The sequence below is a fragment of the Ranitomeya variabilis genome, chromosome 6 (assembly GCF_051348905.1).
Source record: "Ranitomeya variabilis isolate aRanVar5 chromosome 6, aRanVar5.hap1, whole genome shotgun sequence".
NCBI classification, from domain to species: Eukaryota; Metazoa; Chordata; class Amphibia; order Anura; family Dendrobatidae; genus Ranitomeya; species Ranitomeya variabilis.
In genome coordinates, this window is record NC_135237.1 from 238,709,865 (window position 1) to 238,726,563 (window position 16,699).

Here is a 16,699-nt window from a genome sequence, read left to right on the forward strand (position 1 = left end):
CTACTTCCGGCAATTTGTGCCAACTTCCGTGGCTTTGTCCGGAGATAATGTCCGGAGATAAGTGACGTCACCAGCGTCCTACACCCGCTCAGGGTGGACAAAGATATATGCCTTCGTGGTGCGCGGCACTTTTCTGATTGGTTGCCGCCTGCCGCGAGCGACCAATCAGAAATGTGCCGTATTGTCAAGAATTGTCAAGAGCTGGTGAGTGCAGCCATTTTTTGTTCTTTCTTACTATTATTTATTTATTGTATTCTTACATTTGAATAAATAAAGTATATATGGATTCTAGACTCCCGATTCTTTAGAATCGGGCTGCCATCTAGTATATATATATAATAATACCAAAACCAGGCAACATGCTAGATACTGAGAGGAACGAAATAGCGCTAAGCGCTAAGTAGTGCCAGACATCCCCTCACCAAAGAAAACCGACTCCATAAAGACCATAAGAAATAGGAGAAAATACGGAGTATAAAGGTAATAAATACTTTATTAATACATATACATAATAATTAGTCAGTGCAAAAAATAATAACACAAAGTGTGATAAAACCAGGATGGTAAAAGAGATGAGTGGGGGGTCGCCCGGTGTGCACCGCCTATGGGGCCAGCATGCATACCATTATTGGTAAGAGGCCTACTGCTATAGTAGCATATATATCTATGAGCCAAACTGGCATAAAAATGACCGGTAATAAAGGTTACTCTTACCACTGCTGAGCACCAAGGCGGCGCACTCCCGGGCAGATCCTCAGGCACGGTCCCCGACGCGCGTTTCGCCCAAGATGTTGATAGCTTTATCAAGGGGAGATATATATATATATATATATATACACCATGAAAGAATTCAATAGGTGGCACAATCTCTGCTGAGGCTCTTTATAAGTCGGTATACCCCTGTGGGAGCACTTAATAATTAACTGCTGCAATCTTCACTGAACTAGACGTCGGGTGCTCCTCCAGAAAATGCGACTATAATTGTAATCCAAAAAACAGAAAAATAGAGGGCACTCACCGGTCTTCAAATTTCAGTCTTTATTGGCAATACATTTGAATAAAATTCATGGCCGGGAACGTCGGAGCCGAAGCTCGTGTGAGCAGGGAAGGAAGGAGACGACGGCCGTTTCGCGCTGTGCTTTGCGCTTCTACGGGTCACTCAGTGTAAGAGCAAGACAGCGGAAATATAGTGCCGGCCATGACACCCACCTCCACCTGTAAGCCCTCCCACCAAATCTAAAACACTCATTAAAAGGCACAATTAAAAACAATGTCATTTAAGCATAATTTCATTATTAAGTTATTAAATTATTAAATTAGAACGCTGGCTCATAAATACACGGACGGAGACCAAATATACATAATATAACAAATATGTGCACACGTATACTAACGAACCTCCAGCACTAGCCTTTAAATTAGCCGTCCATCATAATACTTCTTTTCCCACAGAGGTACCTGCTATTGCCATCATTTATCTACGATCTTCTAAACCCTTTCAGAGAAATATTGAGAGATCCACTCTATCATTAAAACCCAAAGGGCCCATGGCATTACTGCGCATAATCCATTTTGCCTCGGCTCTGAGCAGCAGATTATCTAAATCACCACCTTTGGTAGGTAAACTAATTTTTTCTATTCCCGCAAAACTTAAACAATCGGGGCAACCTCCATGCTTCTCCTTCACGTGGGCAATTAGTCTCGGTACCCCCTTACCTGTAATTATCGAACGGCAATGCTCACGGAACCGCACAAACATAGGTCTGATTGTTTTACCTATGTAGTAATATCTGCACGGACAGAAAACCACATACACAACGTGGTCTGTCCTGCACGTTATAAAATCATTCACTATGTGCTTTATCGCTCCCATTTGCAAAGTCCGTTCTATTATATGCTGTTTACACATGGGGCAGTGTCCACACTTATGGTTTCCTTTAGGCACAGCAGTACTCAACCAATTTTGATTAGGCTTGGTAATCCTATTCCTCACCAATTTATCCCGTAATCTGACACTTCTTCTGTTGGCTATCAATTTTTCTGGGTAGCCTCTCTCTCTAAATCGATTTTTAATACTCTGATGAAATGACACAACGATTTAGAGAGAGAGGCTACCCAGAAAAATTGATAGTATCAGAAAAGGAGAAAGTGATGAGAGAAAGAAGGTTGGGTGGCGATCGTAGTTTAGTGACATATAGGCCGAAAAAAGAAAAGAGATTCGCTTTTTGTTTTTCATATAATAGCATGGATCAGCAGATTAGGTTGGCTATTAAGAGAAATTGGCACATTTTGGGACAAGATAAAGAATTGGCAGCTATTGTAGCTCGAGGTCCCTTGATAGCCAACAGAAGAAGTGTCAGATTACGGGATAAATTGGTGAGGAATAGGATTACCAAGCCTAATCAAAATTGGTTGAGTACTGCTGTGCCTAAAGGAAACCATAAGTGTGGACACTGCCCCATGTGTAAACAGCATATAATAGAACGGACTTTGCAAATGGGAGCGATAAAGCACATAGTGAATGATTTTATAACGTGCAGGACAGACCACGTTGTGTACGTGGTTTTCTGTCCGTGCAGATATTACTACATAGGTAAAACAATCAGACCTATGTTTGTGCGGTTCCGTGAGCATTGCCGTTCGATAATTACAGGTAAAGGGGTACCGAGACTAATTGCCCACGTGAAGGAGAAGCATGGAGGTTGCCCCGATTGTTTAAGTTTTGCGGGAATAGAAAAAATTAGTTTACCTACCAAAGGTGGTGATTTAGATAATCTGCTGCTCAGAGCCGAGGCAAAATGGATTATGCGCAGTAATGCCATGGGCCCTTTGGGTTTTAATGATAGAGTGGATCTCTCAATATTTCTCTGAAAGGGTTTAGAAGATCGTAGATAAATGATGGCAATAGCAGGTACCTCTGTGGGAAAATAAGTATTATGATGGACGGCTAATTTAAAGGCTAGTGCTGGAGGTTCGTTAGTATACGTGTGCACATATTTGTTATATTATGTATATTTGGTCTCCGTCCGTGTATTTATGAGCCAGCGTTCTAATTTAATAATTTAATAACTTAATAATGAAATTATGCTTAAATGACATTGTTTTTAATTGTGCCTTTTAATGAGTGTTTTAGATTTGGTGGGAGGGCTTACAGGTGGAGGTGGGTGTCATGGCCGGCACTATATTTCCGCTGTCTTGCTCTTACACTGAGTGACCCGTAGAAGCGCAAAGCACAGCGTGAAACGGCCGTCGTCTCCTTCCTTCCCTGCTCACACGAGCTTCGGCTCCGACGTTCCCGGCCATGAATTTTATTCAAATGTATTGCCAATAAAGACTGAAATTTGAAGACCGGTGAGTGCCCTCTATTTTTCTGTTTTTTTGGATTACAAATATATATATATATATACAATGTATGTATGTGTATATATATATATATATATATATATATATATATATATATATATATATATATATATATATATATACATATATACACTCACCGGCCACTTTATTAGGTACACCATGCTAGTAACGGGTTGGACCCCCTTTTGCCTTCAGAACTGCCTCAATTCTTCGTGGCATAGATTCAACAAGGTGCTGGAAGCATTCCTCAGAGATTTTGGTCCATATTGACATGATGGCATCACACAGTTGCCGCAGATTTGTCGGCTGCACATCCCAAAGATGCTCCATACAAGGCAGGATGGATCCATGCTTTCATGATGTTTACGCCAAATTCTGACCCTACCATCCGAATGTCGCAGCAGAAATCGAGACTCATCAGACCAAGCAACGTTTTTCCAATCTTCTACTGTCCAATTTCGATGAGCTTGTACAAATAGTAGCCTCAGTTTCCTGTTCTTAGCTGAAAGGAGTGGTACCCGGTGTGGTCTTCTGCTGCTGTAGCCCATCTGCCTCAAAGTTCGACGCACTGTGCGTTCAGAGATGCTCTTAGGCCTACCTTGGTTGTAACGGGTGGCGATTTGAGTCACTGTTGCCTTTCTATCAGCTCGAACCAGTCTGCCCATTCTCCTCTGACCTCTGGCATCAACAAGGCATTTCCGCCCACAGAACTGCCGCTCACTGGATTTTTTTTCTTTTTCGGACCATTCTCTGTAAACCCTAGAGATGGTTGTGCGTGAAAATCCCAGTAGATCAGCAGTTTCTGAAATACTCAGACCAGCCCTTCTGGCACCAACAACCATGCCACGTTCAAAGGCACTCAAATCACCTTTCTTCCCCATACTGATGCTCGGTTTGAACTGCAGGAGATTGTCTTGACCATGTCTACATGCCTAAATGCACTGAGTTGCCGCCATGTGATTGGCTGATTAGAAATTAAGTGTCAACAAGAAGTTGGACAGGTGTACCTAATAAAGTGGCCGGTGAGTGTGTATATATATATATATATATATATATATATATATATATATATATATATATATATATATATATATATATATATATATATATATATATATATATATGTGTGTGTATATATATATATATATATATATATATATATATATATATATGTATGTGTGTGTGTATATATATATATATATATATATATATATATGTATGTGTGTGTATATATATATATATATATATATATATGTGTGTGTATATATATATATATATATATATGTGTGTGTGTGTATATATATATATATGTATGTGTGTGTATATATATATATATATATATATATATATATATATATATATATAGTGTATAGCTATATAGTATAGCGCTTACCGGCTTAAAAAACCTGGTGTGCACTTGCCCTTAAGCAATAATTGTGTTTTGACACTGTATTGCTTCAGAGGTCTTGCATTATGAAACTTAAACCTTTTTTTTTTTTTCTTTTAATCCTTTTTCAGGGTCATTGAAGATGATCAGAGGTAAGCATCATTTGTTGTAGGATACGTACTTTCTACGCTGATGGAACTAAAGCTATACTGAGCTGAACACTTTTATGCTCATATTATTAATGTGAGACTTTCACATATTCCTGTTTGTATTCTGGCGACCATTACTAAACTGACAACACCAAGTTGTCATATTGGTTGTCTGCTTTATATTAGTTTTTCAGTACCGATTGTTAGAGAGAAAGAGAGAGGGGGAAAAAACCCTAATAAGATGTATGAAAGAACATGCTGCAATCTTTTGCATATTGCAGGGCTGCCAACAGGAATTTCAGGGCCTTCATCCTCGCTCCATTTCATCTCTTCCTCCACCCGTAGAACATTCCACAGTACCAGCCCCCTCTTGGAAAAGCTCCTCTTCTGCACCACATCCTCACCAATCAAATATTAACAGTTCCCATCTAACACCATATCACATACATAGCCAGCAGCTTTTGTTTTGGCCAAAAAAGTTTTTGGGGCCGCTACAACTACATGATAGACTTTGGGCCGGGCCCTACTCCAGCCTATGAAATACTTCTAAAGATAAGAAAGGGGCTCCTGTAAATCTCCTCGCCCCCTGAAATGAACTGAGCAGTTGATTGGTCATGCGTGCAGCCGCTCAATTGTAAAGTCCAGCTCACACAGCAGAATTTTGGTGCAGACAGGTCCTTTCTCAGCACGGCTAAAACCCACCGTTCTGCAATCCTCATCACTGTCTCCAATAGAGATAATTGGGAGACATGAAAAAAACTGCTGCCATGGATATTGAGCAGAACGTTGGGGTGGATGTATGCTCCGCTGTGGGAACTGCCTATGGGAATTATCCCATATGTTGTGTATAGAGGATAGGTATTAGGTTACTAGAATATCCCCTTTAAGACAGTCAACTGTACCTTATTGCAGGCAAGCAGACAGGCAGCAGTCAGTAGGGTTGAACTCACATGTAAAGCGCCATGGAATAAATGGCGCTATAACAATAAATAATAATAATAACTTACTATTACTTAGTAGTTTGCAGGCAGCAGACAGACTTCCTCCAACTTCACACTGTACAAGCAGGGAGGAGGGCACAAGAAGATTAGTGGGTGGGTGGGCCTGCAGGAGGCTAATAGGTGGTTGGATTACTCTTATTCGCAACTCATCACTTTTGGGCCCTCAACTCCTGTATTTAAAGTGCTGCAAGTACTTGGAGTGCAATGACAGATTAAGACCAGAGGGCGGGCCAGCAGTGTCTTGCGTCACTGATGTCATAGCCAGCCGGCCCTTTCTGCTGCGGCTGTACAATGTAAGTAGCTGCGGCTGAGAGTGACTGAGGCCCCGGTCTTAATAAAGCAAAGTAAAGTAATTATCCCGAGCCCTAGAGTACAACACAGTCTGCCAGGCCATTTATACAGTATCTCGGCTGTGCTGCCTCAGTGCAGGCTGCGCAGCGTGTCTCACCCAGTCTGGGCCTTCCCTCCTTGCATCTGCTCACCAGGCCCCATACACCAGTAATGGCAGTAACGCCCTGATGGCGGCCCTGGCGTGTTGTATATTTTAACCATCAATGTATGTCAATCTTCCTCCGGTTTCTGGAACAGGACATCATGCGGGAGCAGTTACTTAATATAGTTTCTTCCATCGCCACTGTCTGAAGATGTCCTGGATAGATATGGTCAGACACATGGATGTTCGGAACCAGCGGGTTTGGCTGAACAGTTACAAACAGTTCGGGTAACAGAACAGTACCTGGACCCCATTCACTTGAATAGGGGGCCAAATATCCAGTGTTTGCCACGCTGTCATGTGCATGACAGCGCAGCAAACACCGCTTCTGATCGGCAGCGAAATCCTCACCGCCGGTCAGACATCCATGGTTCCCACGTTGTTAAAACAAACTTTTACAGTACTAGCGTGGATCTCGCTGAAGTCACAGCAGTTCAGCCCAGCTGTGATCGCAGCCTCAGTGACCGTAGGTAAGCTCTATGAGGACACCGCCGTTCACTGAGGCTACGCTCGCAGCAGTTCACTCACCAGTGGTTCTTAGCCTGGACGGTCGCATTTTGGCACCGTCCAGGTTGAAAACTGTTTTTCACCCAGACATGGATTACGGGACAGAACGACGGACGGGTGAGGGATATGGTTGTTTTTATTTTTGTTTTATTACAGGAAACAAGGGATTCAGGGAATTAGGCGTTAGGTGCTTTTAACTGTGTTTGTTATTTTTAAATAAAGTAAAAGTATGTTTTGTTTTATTTCTAATAAAGGACTTTATTCTTGCTGTGTCTTTATTTACCATATAACTATAGGAATAGTAATAGATACATGCCATATAGACACCTCTCCATTACTAAGCCGTGGGCTTGAGTTCACCTGACAATACAAAGGTGTCATCAACTCCACAACTATTAACCCCACTTGCCATCGATACAGAGCAAGTGGGAAGAGTCGGGCAAAGCGCCAGAATTGGCGCATCTAATGTGCCTTTTCTGGGCAGCTGCGGGCTGCTATTTTTAGGCAAGGGCCAATATCCATGGCCTCTTAACGGCCTGAGAATATCAGCCCCAGCTGTTTGCTTTAGCAACGCTGGTTGTCAAAAATGGGGGGACCCCACACCGTTTTTTTAAATAATTCCAAAATACGGTGTGGGGACCCCTGTATTCTTGATAACCAGCCTTGTTGAAGCTGAGGGTTGCAGCCCTCAGCTGTGAGTTTTGCCTGGCTGGTTATCAAAAATACAGGGGAACTCACGCCTTTTTTTTTTTTTTTTTTTAAATTTACATCGCAGGAGCCAGCTAATGAATACATCCATCCGCTGACACCAGTGACTGGACGTAACTTTATACCTCCGACGACAGCTGAGCAATTCGCACTGTCTTTTGACAGCTTGGGAACTGTGGCTCTGACCGGCGGGGATGATTTCACCGCTGATCAGAAGCGGTGTTTGCCACGCTGTCATGCACACAGCACCATGACAAACACCCGGTGTTCGGGCAGCCGAACCCGAACAGTAACACGGACGTCCTGATAAAATCTGTGTTCGGTACAGGTGCCGAACTTTACTGTTCTGGTTCGCCCATCTCTAGTCCTGGATCCATGGTGCTTCTATCTCTGCCTCATCTTCTGTGAAACAATATGTGGTCAGGGAACAGTGATAGAAGCAGTGAGTGACATTAGCGCTGCCCCCTGATGACTATTCATTTAACCCCTTTGTAACATCTGATGTACTATCCAGTCAAGGTGTTTTGGGCCCGTATGACCATCGACGGGATAGCACGTCATATGCGATCAGCCGCACTCACGGGGGGAGCGCGGCCGGGTGTCAGCTGTGGTCACGGACCGCTCCCGGGACTTTATCCCCGATACACTGCGATCAAACAAGATCGCAGCATTCCGGTGGCATAGGGAAGCATCGCACAGGGCGGAGGCTCCCTGCGTGCTTCCCTGAGACCCTCAGAACAACGCGATGTGATCACATTCCAAGGGTCTCCTCCTGTCTCCTCCCTGCATGCCCCCGAATCCAAAATGGCTGCAGGGTCCTGCAGGGAGGTGGCTTGTCAGTGCCTGCTAAGAGCAGGCGCCGGCAAGCCTCCTGCACTGCCTGTCAGATCGCTGATGTGACAGTGCTCTGCAAAGTGTCAGATCAGCGATCTGACACTATATAGTGATGTCCCACCCTGGGACAATGTAAAAAAGTAAAAAAAATATATATTACACTGTAAAAATATTTAAAAAATCCTAAATAAAGAAAAAAAATATTGTTCCAATAAATACATTTCTTTATGTAAATAAAAACAATAAAAGTGCACATATTAAGTATTGTTGCGTCCGTAAAGACCCGATCTATAAAACTGTCCCACTAGTTAACCCCTTCAGTGAACACCATAAAAAGAGGCAAAAAAACAATGCTTTATCATACCGCCGAACAAAAAGTGGAATAACACGCAATCAAAAAGACAGATATAAATAAACATGGCACCGATAAAAATGTCATCTTGTCTCGCAAAAAAACGATCAGCCACACAGCGTCATCAGAAAAAAAATAAAAAAAAGTTATAGCCCTCAGAATAAAACATGCAAAATAATAATTTTTATATAAAAGTTTTTATTGTATAAAAGCGCCAAAACATTAAAAAAATATAAATGAGGTATCACTGTAATCTTACTAACCCGAAGAATAAAACTGCTTTATCGATTTTGCCAAACGCAGAACGCTATAAACCCCTCCTCCCCCCCAAAAAAATGAAATTAATGAATTGCTGGTTTTTGTTCATTCTGCCTAACAACAATAGGAAGAAAAAGCGATCAATAAAATGTGATGTGCCCGAAAATGGTACCAATAAAAACGTCAACTTGCTCCGCAAAAAACAAGACCTCACATGACTCTGTGGGCCAAAATATGGAAAAATTCTAGCTCTCAAAATGTGGTGATGCAAAAACTATTTTTTGCAATCAAAGGCGTCTTGTAGTGTGTGACAACTGCCAAACATAAAAACCCGCTATAAATAGTAAATCAACCCCCCCTTTATCACCGCCTTCATTAGTGAAAAATAATAAAATAAAGAAAAATGTATTTCTATTTTCCCGTTAGGGTTGGTGCTAAAGTTAGGCTTAGGGTTGGGCCTAAAGTTAGGCTTAGGGTTGGGGCTAAAGTTAGCGTTGGGGCTAAAGTTGTTGTTGGAGCAAAAGTTAGGGTTAGGGCTACAGTTAGGGTTAGGGCTAAAGTTGGGGTTGGGGCTAGAGTTGGGGTTAGGGTTTGGATTACATTTATGGTTGGGATAGGGGGGTGGCTGGGGTTATGGTTGGGATTAGGGTTAGGGGTGGGTTGGGGTTAGGGGTGTGGTTGGGGTTAGGGGTGTGTTGGGGTTAGGGTTGGAGATAGAATTGGGGGGTTACCACTGTTTAGGCACATCAGGGGCTCTGCCAACGCAACATGATGTCCGATCTCAATTCCGTCCAATTCTGCGTTGGAAAACTAAAACTGTGCTCCTTCTCTGCCGTGCGCCCAAACAAATTCTGTTACCCTTGGAAAAATTAAAAAAAAATTGGGGGGCTAAATAATCATTTTTGTGGGGAAAAAAATATATTTTTTTTATTTTCACAGCTCTGCGTTATAAGCTTTAGTGAAACACTTGGGGGTTCAAAGTTCTCACAACACATCTAGATAAGTTCCTTTGGGGGTCTACTTTCCAAAATGATGTCACATGTGGGGGGTTTCCACTGTTTAGGCACATCAGGGGCTCTCCAAGCGCGACATGGCATCCGATCTCAATTCCAGCCAATTTTGCATTGATAAGTCAAATTGTGCTCCTTCCCTTCCAAGCTCTGCCATGCGCCCAAACAGTGGTTTACCCCCACATATTGTATCGCCATACTCAGGACAAATTGTACAACAACTTTTGGGGTCCAATTTCTCCTATTGCCCTTGGTAAAATAAAACAAATTGGATCTGAATTAATTTTTTTGTGAAAAAAAGTTAAATGTTTTTTTTTTTGTTTGTGGTTTTTATTTAAACATTCCAAAAATTCCTGTGAAGCACCTGTGGAGTTAATAAACTTCTTAAATGTGGTTTTGAGCACCTTGAGGGGTGCAGTTTTTAGAATGGTGTCACTTTTTGGTATTTTCTATCATATAGACCCCTTAAAGTGACTTCAAATGTGATGTGGTCCTTTAAAAAAAAATAAAAAATGGTGGTGTAAAAATGAGAAATTGCTGGTCAACTTTTAACCCTTAGAACTTCCTAACAAAAAAAAAAATTGGGGTTCCAAAATTTTGCTGTTGTAAGGCTAGTTTCACATTTGCGTTTAAATCCGCAGCGTTTAAAACGCATCCGCAAGTGGTGGAAAAAACGCATATAAACGCGTACAAACGCGGCGGGTTTTTTTACGCATGCGTTGACGCATGCTGTTAAAAAACACGCGTTTGTACGCGTTTACATGCGTTTTTTCCTGCGTTTCGTTTGCGTTTATGGTGCGCATGATGAGAAATTTCACAAGAGAAAAATCAAGCCGGTAATTCAGCGCGGTGTACAGTAAAATCACACTGACAGGTTAGAATAGAGTAGATATATATACACATAGAATAGGTATATATACACATATATATATGTATGTATATATACATATATATATGTCAGTGAGACACCTATATATGTATATTTATATTTAATGCAGCTATAGCATAAAAGCCGCTAATTCAATTACCGGCTTCTGCTATCTCCTTCACAAACCCGACAGGATATGAGACATGGTTTACATACAGTAAACCATCTCATATCCCTTCTGTTATTACATATTCCTCTTCAGTAATGTAAGAAGTGTCTGTGTGTCAAATTTGGGGGCTCTAGCTATTAAATTAAAGGGTTAAATGGCGGAAAAAATTGGCGTGGGCTCCCGCGCAATTTTCTCCGCCAGAGTGGTAAAGCCAGTGACTGGGGGCAGATATTAATAGCCTAGAGAGGGTCCATGGTTATTGGCCCCCCTGGCTACAAACATCTGCCCCCAGCCACCCCAGAAAAGGCACATCTTGAAGATGCGCCTATTCTGGCACTTGGCCACTCTCTTCCCACTCCCGTGTAGTGGTGGGATATGGGGTAATGAAGGGTTAATGTCACCTTGCTATTGGAAGGTGACATTAAGCCAAATTAATAATGGAGAGGCGTCAATTATGACACCTATCCATTATTAATCCAATAGTACAAAATGGTTAAGAAAACACACACACATTATTACAAAGTCCTTTAATGAAATAAAGACACAGGTTGTTGTAATATTTTATTATACTGGTAATCCACCTGAAGACCCTCGTTCTGTAACAAAGGAAAAATAAAAAAACAACAATATCTCATACCTTCCCTCGCTCAGGTCAAGCCCCACGAAGTAAATCCATCTGAAGGGGTTAAATCATTTTACAGCCAGGAGCTCTGCTAAAGCCGTGCTCGTGCCTGTATAACCCCCAAGAATGAATGGATTGGAGGGGAGTGACCTGTAGTTACCTTGAGTCGCGGTGAGGCGCCCTCTGCTGGATGTCCTCATATGAACTCGAGCCTGGTAAAAGTTCCTACGCTCGAGTTCATATGAAGACATCCAGTAGAGGGCGCATCACCGCGACTCAAGGTAACTACAGGTCATTCCCCTCCAATCCATTCCCTGGGTTTTTACAGGCAGGGGCGGCTGCATTAACAGGCTTCTGCTTGTAAAACTAGTTAACCCTTTCAGATGGATTTACAACGTGGGACAGAACGACGGAAGGTAAGGAATATTGTTTGTTTTTTTAAACTTTGTTTCAGGTGACAAGGGGTCTTCAGGTGGATTAAGAGTCTAATAAAATATTACAACAACATGTGTCTTTACTTCATTAAAATACTTTGAAATAATGTGTGTGTGTGTTTTATTAACCATTTCGTACGATTGGATTAATAATGGATAGGTGTCGTAATTGACGCCTCTCCATTATTAATCTGGCTTAATGTCACCTTCCAATAGCAAGGTGACATTAACCCTTCATTACCCCATATTTCACCGCTACACGGGAGTGGGAAGAGAGTGGCCAAGTGCCAGAATAGGCGCATCCTCAAGATGTGCCTTTTCTGGGGTGGCTGGGGGCAGAGGTTTGTAGCCAGGGGGGGGGGGGGCAATAACCATGGACCCTCTCTAGGCTATTAATATCTGCCCCCAGTCACTGGCTTTACCACTCTGGCGGAGAAAATTGCGTGGGAACCCACGCCAATTTTTTCCGCCATTTAACCCTTTAATTTAATAGCTAGAGCCCCCAAATTTGACACACAGACACTTCTTACATTACTGAAGAGGAATATGTAATAACAGAAGGGATATGAGATGGTTTACTTCAGATCCAATTTGTTTTATTTTACCAAGGGTAACAGGAGAAATTGGAAACAAAAGTTGTACAATTTGTCCTGAGTACGCTGATACCCCACATGTTGGGGTAAACCATTGATTGGGCACATGGCAGAGCTCGGAAGGGAAGGAGCGCCATTTGACTTTTCAATGCAAGATTTGCTGGAATTGAGATCGGAACCCATGGCTCGATTGGAGAGCCCCTGACGTGCCTAAACAGTGGAAACCCCCACAAGTGACACCATTTTGGAAAGTAGACCCTCTAAGGAACTAATCTAGATGTGTGGTGAGCACTTTGAACCTCCAAGTGCTTCACAGAAGTTTATAATGTAGAGCCGTAAAAAAAATGTCATATTAATTTTCACAAAAAATGATCTTTTTGCCCCAAATTTTTTATTTTCCCAAGGGTAACAGGATAAATTGGACCCCAAAAGTTGTTGTGCAATTTGTCCTGAGTACACTGATACTTCATATATGGGGATAAACCACTGTTTGAGCACATGGCAGAGCTCGGAAGGGAAGGAGCGCCGTTTGACTTTTCAATGCAAAATTGGCTGGAATTGAGATCGGAACCCATGTCGTCTTTGGAGAGCCCCTGACATGTCTAAACAGTGGAAACCCCCCACAATGGACCCCATTTTGGAAAGAAGACCCCCTAAGGAACTTATCTAGATGTGTGGTGAGCACTTTTAACCCCCAATTGTTTCACTAAAGTTTAGAATGCAGCGCTGTGAAAATTAAAAAAATCATTTTTTCTTTCCACAAAATGATGTTTCAGCCCGCAATTTTTTTTTTCCCAAGGGTAACAGGAGAAATTGGACCACAAAAGTTATTGTCCAATTTGTCCTGAGTACGCTGATATCCCATACTTCGGGGGGGAACCACTGTTTGGGCGCACGGCAGAGCTCGGAAGGGAAGGAGCGCCGTTTGAAATGCAGACTTAGATGGATTGGTCTGCAGGTGTCATGTTGCATTTGCAGAGCCCCTGATGTACCTAAACAGTAGAAACCCCCCACAAGTGACCCCATATTGGAAACTAGACCCCCCCAAGGAACTTATCTAGATGTGTTGTGAGAACTTTGAACCAACAAGTGTTTCACTACAGTTTATAACGCAGAGCCGTGAAAATAAAAAATCTTTTTTTTCCACGAAAATGATATTTTAGCCCCCACGTCTTTATTTTCTCAAGGGTAACAGGACAAATTGGACCCCAAAAGTTGTTGTCCAACTTGTCCTGAGAACGCTGATACCCCATATGTTGGGGGGGACCACTGTTTGGGCGCACAGGAGAACTCGGAAGGGAAGGAGCACTGTTTTAGTTTTTCAAAGCAGAATTGGCTGGAATTGAGATCGGACGCCATGTCGCGTTTGGAGAGCCCCTGATGTGCCTAATCAGTGGAAACCCCCAATTCTAACTGAAATCCTAACCCCAACCTTAACCCCAGCCCTAACCCTAGCCCTAACCCCAACCCTAACCCTAGCCCTAACCGTAGCCCTAACCCTAATGGGAAAATGGAAATACATAAATTTTTTAACATTTTATTATTTTTCCCTAACTAAGGGGGTGATGAAGGGGGGTTTGATGTACTTTTATAGTGTTTTTTTGGCGGATTTTTATGGTTGGCAGCCATCACACACTAAAAGACGCTTTTTATTACAAAAAATAGTTTTTGCATCACCACATTTTGAGAGCTATAATTTATCCATATTTTGGCCCACAGAGTCATGTGAGATCTTGTTTTTTGCGGGACGAGATGACGTTTTTATTGGTACCATTTTCAGGCACATGACATTTTTTGATCGCTTTTTATTCCGATTTTTGGGAGGCGGAGTGAACAAAAACCAGCAATTCCTGAAATTCTTTTAGGGGGGGCGTTTATACCGTTCCACGTGTGGTAAAATTGATAAAGCAGCTTTATTCTTCAGGTCAGTCTAATTACAACGATACCTCATTTATGTAATTTTTTTATGTTTTGGTGCTTTTACACAATAAAAACTATTTTATATAAAAAAATAATTGTTTTTGCATCGCTTTATTCTGAGAGCTATAACTTTTTTATTTTTCTGTTGATGATGCTGTATGGCGGCTTTTTTTTTGCGGGACAAGATGACGTTTTCAACGGTACCATGGTTATTTATATCCGTCTTTTTGATCGCGTGTTATTCCACTTTTTGTTCGCCTGTATGATAATAAAGCGTTGTTTTTTGCCTTGTTTTTTATTTTTTTATTTTTGCGGTGTTCACTGAAGGGGTTAACTAGTGGGATAGTTTTATAGAGCGGGTCGTTACGGACGCGGCGATACCAAATATGTGTACTTTTATTGTTGTTTTTTTTATTTACATAAATAAATGGATTTATTGGGAAATGTTTTTTTTTTCTTTATTTGGGGATTATTTTATTTTTATACATTGTATTTTATTTTTTTTTTTATTTTTTTTTTAACTTTTTACCATTGTCCCAGGGTGGGACATCACTGTTTTAGATCAGATCGTTGATCTGACAGTGTGCATAGCACTCTGTCAGATGAACGATCTGACAGGCACGTTCCACAGGCTTGCCGGCGCCTGCTATTAGGAACTCTCAGCAGGCGCCGGCAAGCCAGGTCATTTAATGACCCGAAAGGAGTTCCGCGGCCATCTTGGAGCCGGGGACTCCTTCCCGGTCACCGGAGCAGCGCGATCTCATCGTGTTGCTCCGGTGGGAGAGCGCAGGGAGCCCCCGTCCCTGCGCGATCCACCTCTATGCCGCTGTCACTATTGACAGCGGCATCAGAGGGGTTAAATGCCCGCGATCGGCGATAGCGCCGATCGTGGGCATTGCTGCGGGGTGTCAGCTGTCATATACAGCTGACACCCGCACCCGATCACCACGGCGCTCAGCGCGAGACCGCGGTGATCGAGCCGCCGTACTAGTACTGCGGCTGGCACAAATGCAGTGCCGGCAGCGCCGTACTAGTACGGCGGATGGCGCAAAGGGGTTAAAAACGCATGCGTTTACATTGACAGCAATGCGTTTTTTTGTCGCAATCCTTGCACGATCGAACGCATGCGTTTCCTGGCGGCAAATAGACGCCTCTAGAAATTACTACATGTTGCATTTCCGCGCCAAGCCGCAAACGACGAGACGACGCATGCGTCGTCAAACGCGGCAAAACGCGAACAAAAAAAAGCATGCGTTTTCAATCTTAAATATAGGAGAAAAACACTTGTAAAAGAACAACCCAATATTAAACCAATCTATGTATAAAATATAAATATGATGTTATTATTTCACCAGGGTGTCTTTTAAAAAAGAGAAAGAAGTGGAAACCACTTAAACCATGAACCGAACCCAATCACCAAAGTAGGATATACCAAGAAGACCAAATTGGATCAATTACCGTATATTCCTTTATTAAGCAGTGATACAATATATATAAAAAGAAAAGAAAATAAATATTTAATATTAAAATAAAAAAAATTGCAATATATCATACAAAAAAATGTGCAGCACCGACGGCATATAACAATAAATATGCGGAAACCCACATTCCCCTTAAAAAATTACATATATGTTAGTGCAAGGTAAATGCTCTTATATAGGATTATACTGATTCCTGAGAATGAAGTGAAACAAGAAAAAAGATATGTTGTAAAAATAAATTTTTAAAATAAAAACTCCAATAGTATTGTGTAATATGTGCCAAAATTGCTAAAGTGCTAAAAAAGAGGAAATTATTAATAAATGGCAGGGTGTAATTATAGCCCTGCACAGTGATAAAAAAATCACAAAGTGCTAATTTGTATTACCTTGGGGTACCGTGCCGACCAGCGTACACACTCACGCCCGACGCGCGTTTCGGAATTAGATTCCTTCGTCAGGGTCATTATACTGACACATGGCATGCACATTATAAAGACACATGGCATGCACATTATAAAGACACATGGCAAGCACATTATAAAGACACATG

At 41.9% G+C, this 16,699-nt stretch overlaps 1 protein-coding gene across 10 annotated transcripts in view; it reads left to right on the plus strand.

Moving 5' to 3' along the window:
• Positions 1–16,699, plus strand: part of BRD9 (bromodomain containing 9) — a 301,749-nt gene that overhangs the window by 189,986 nt on the left and 95,064 nt on the right. For 6 of the 10 annotated variants that reach the window (XM_077269514.1, XM_077269517.1, XM_077269518.1 and 3 more), the window contains exon 8: positions 4,882–4,902. The exons of the other annotated variants lie outside the window; for them this stretch is intronic. In XM_077269514.1, coding sequence (XP_077125629.1) covers positions 4,882–4,902 — 21 coding nt within the window. The remainder of the gene's footprint in view (positions 1–4,881; positions 4,903–16,699) is intronic. 10 annotated transcript variants of the gene reach the window in all.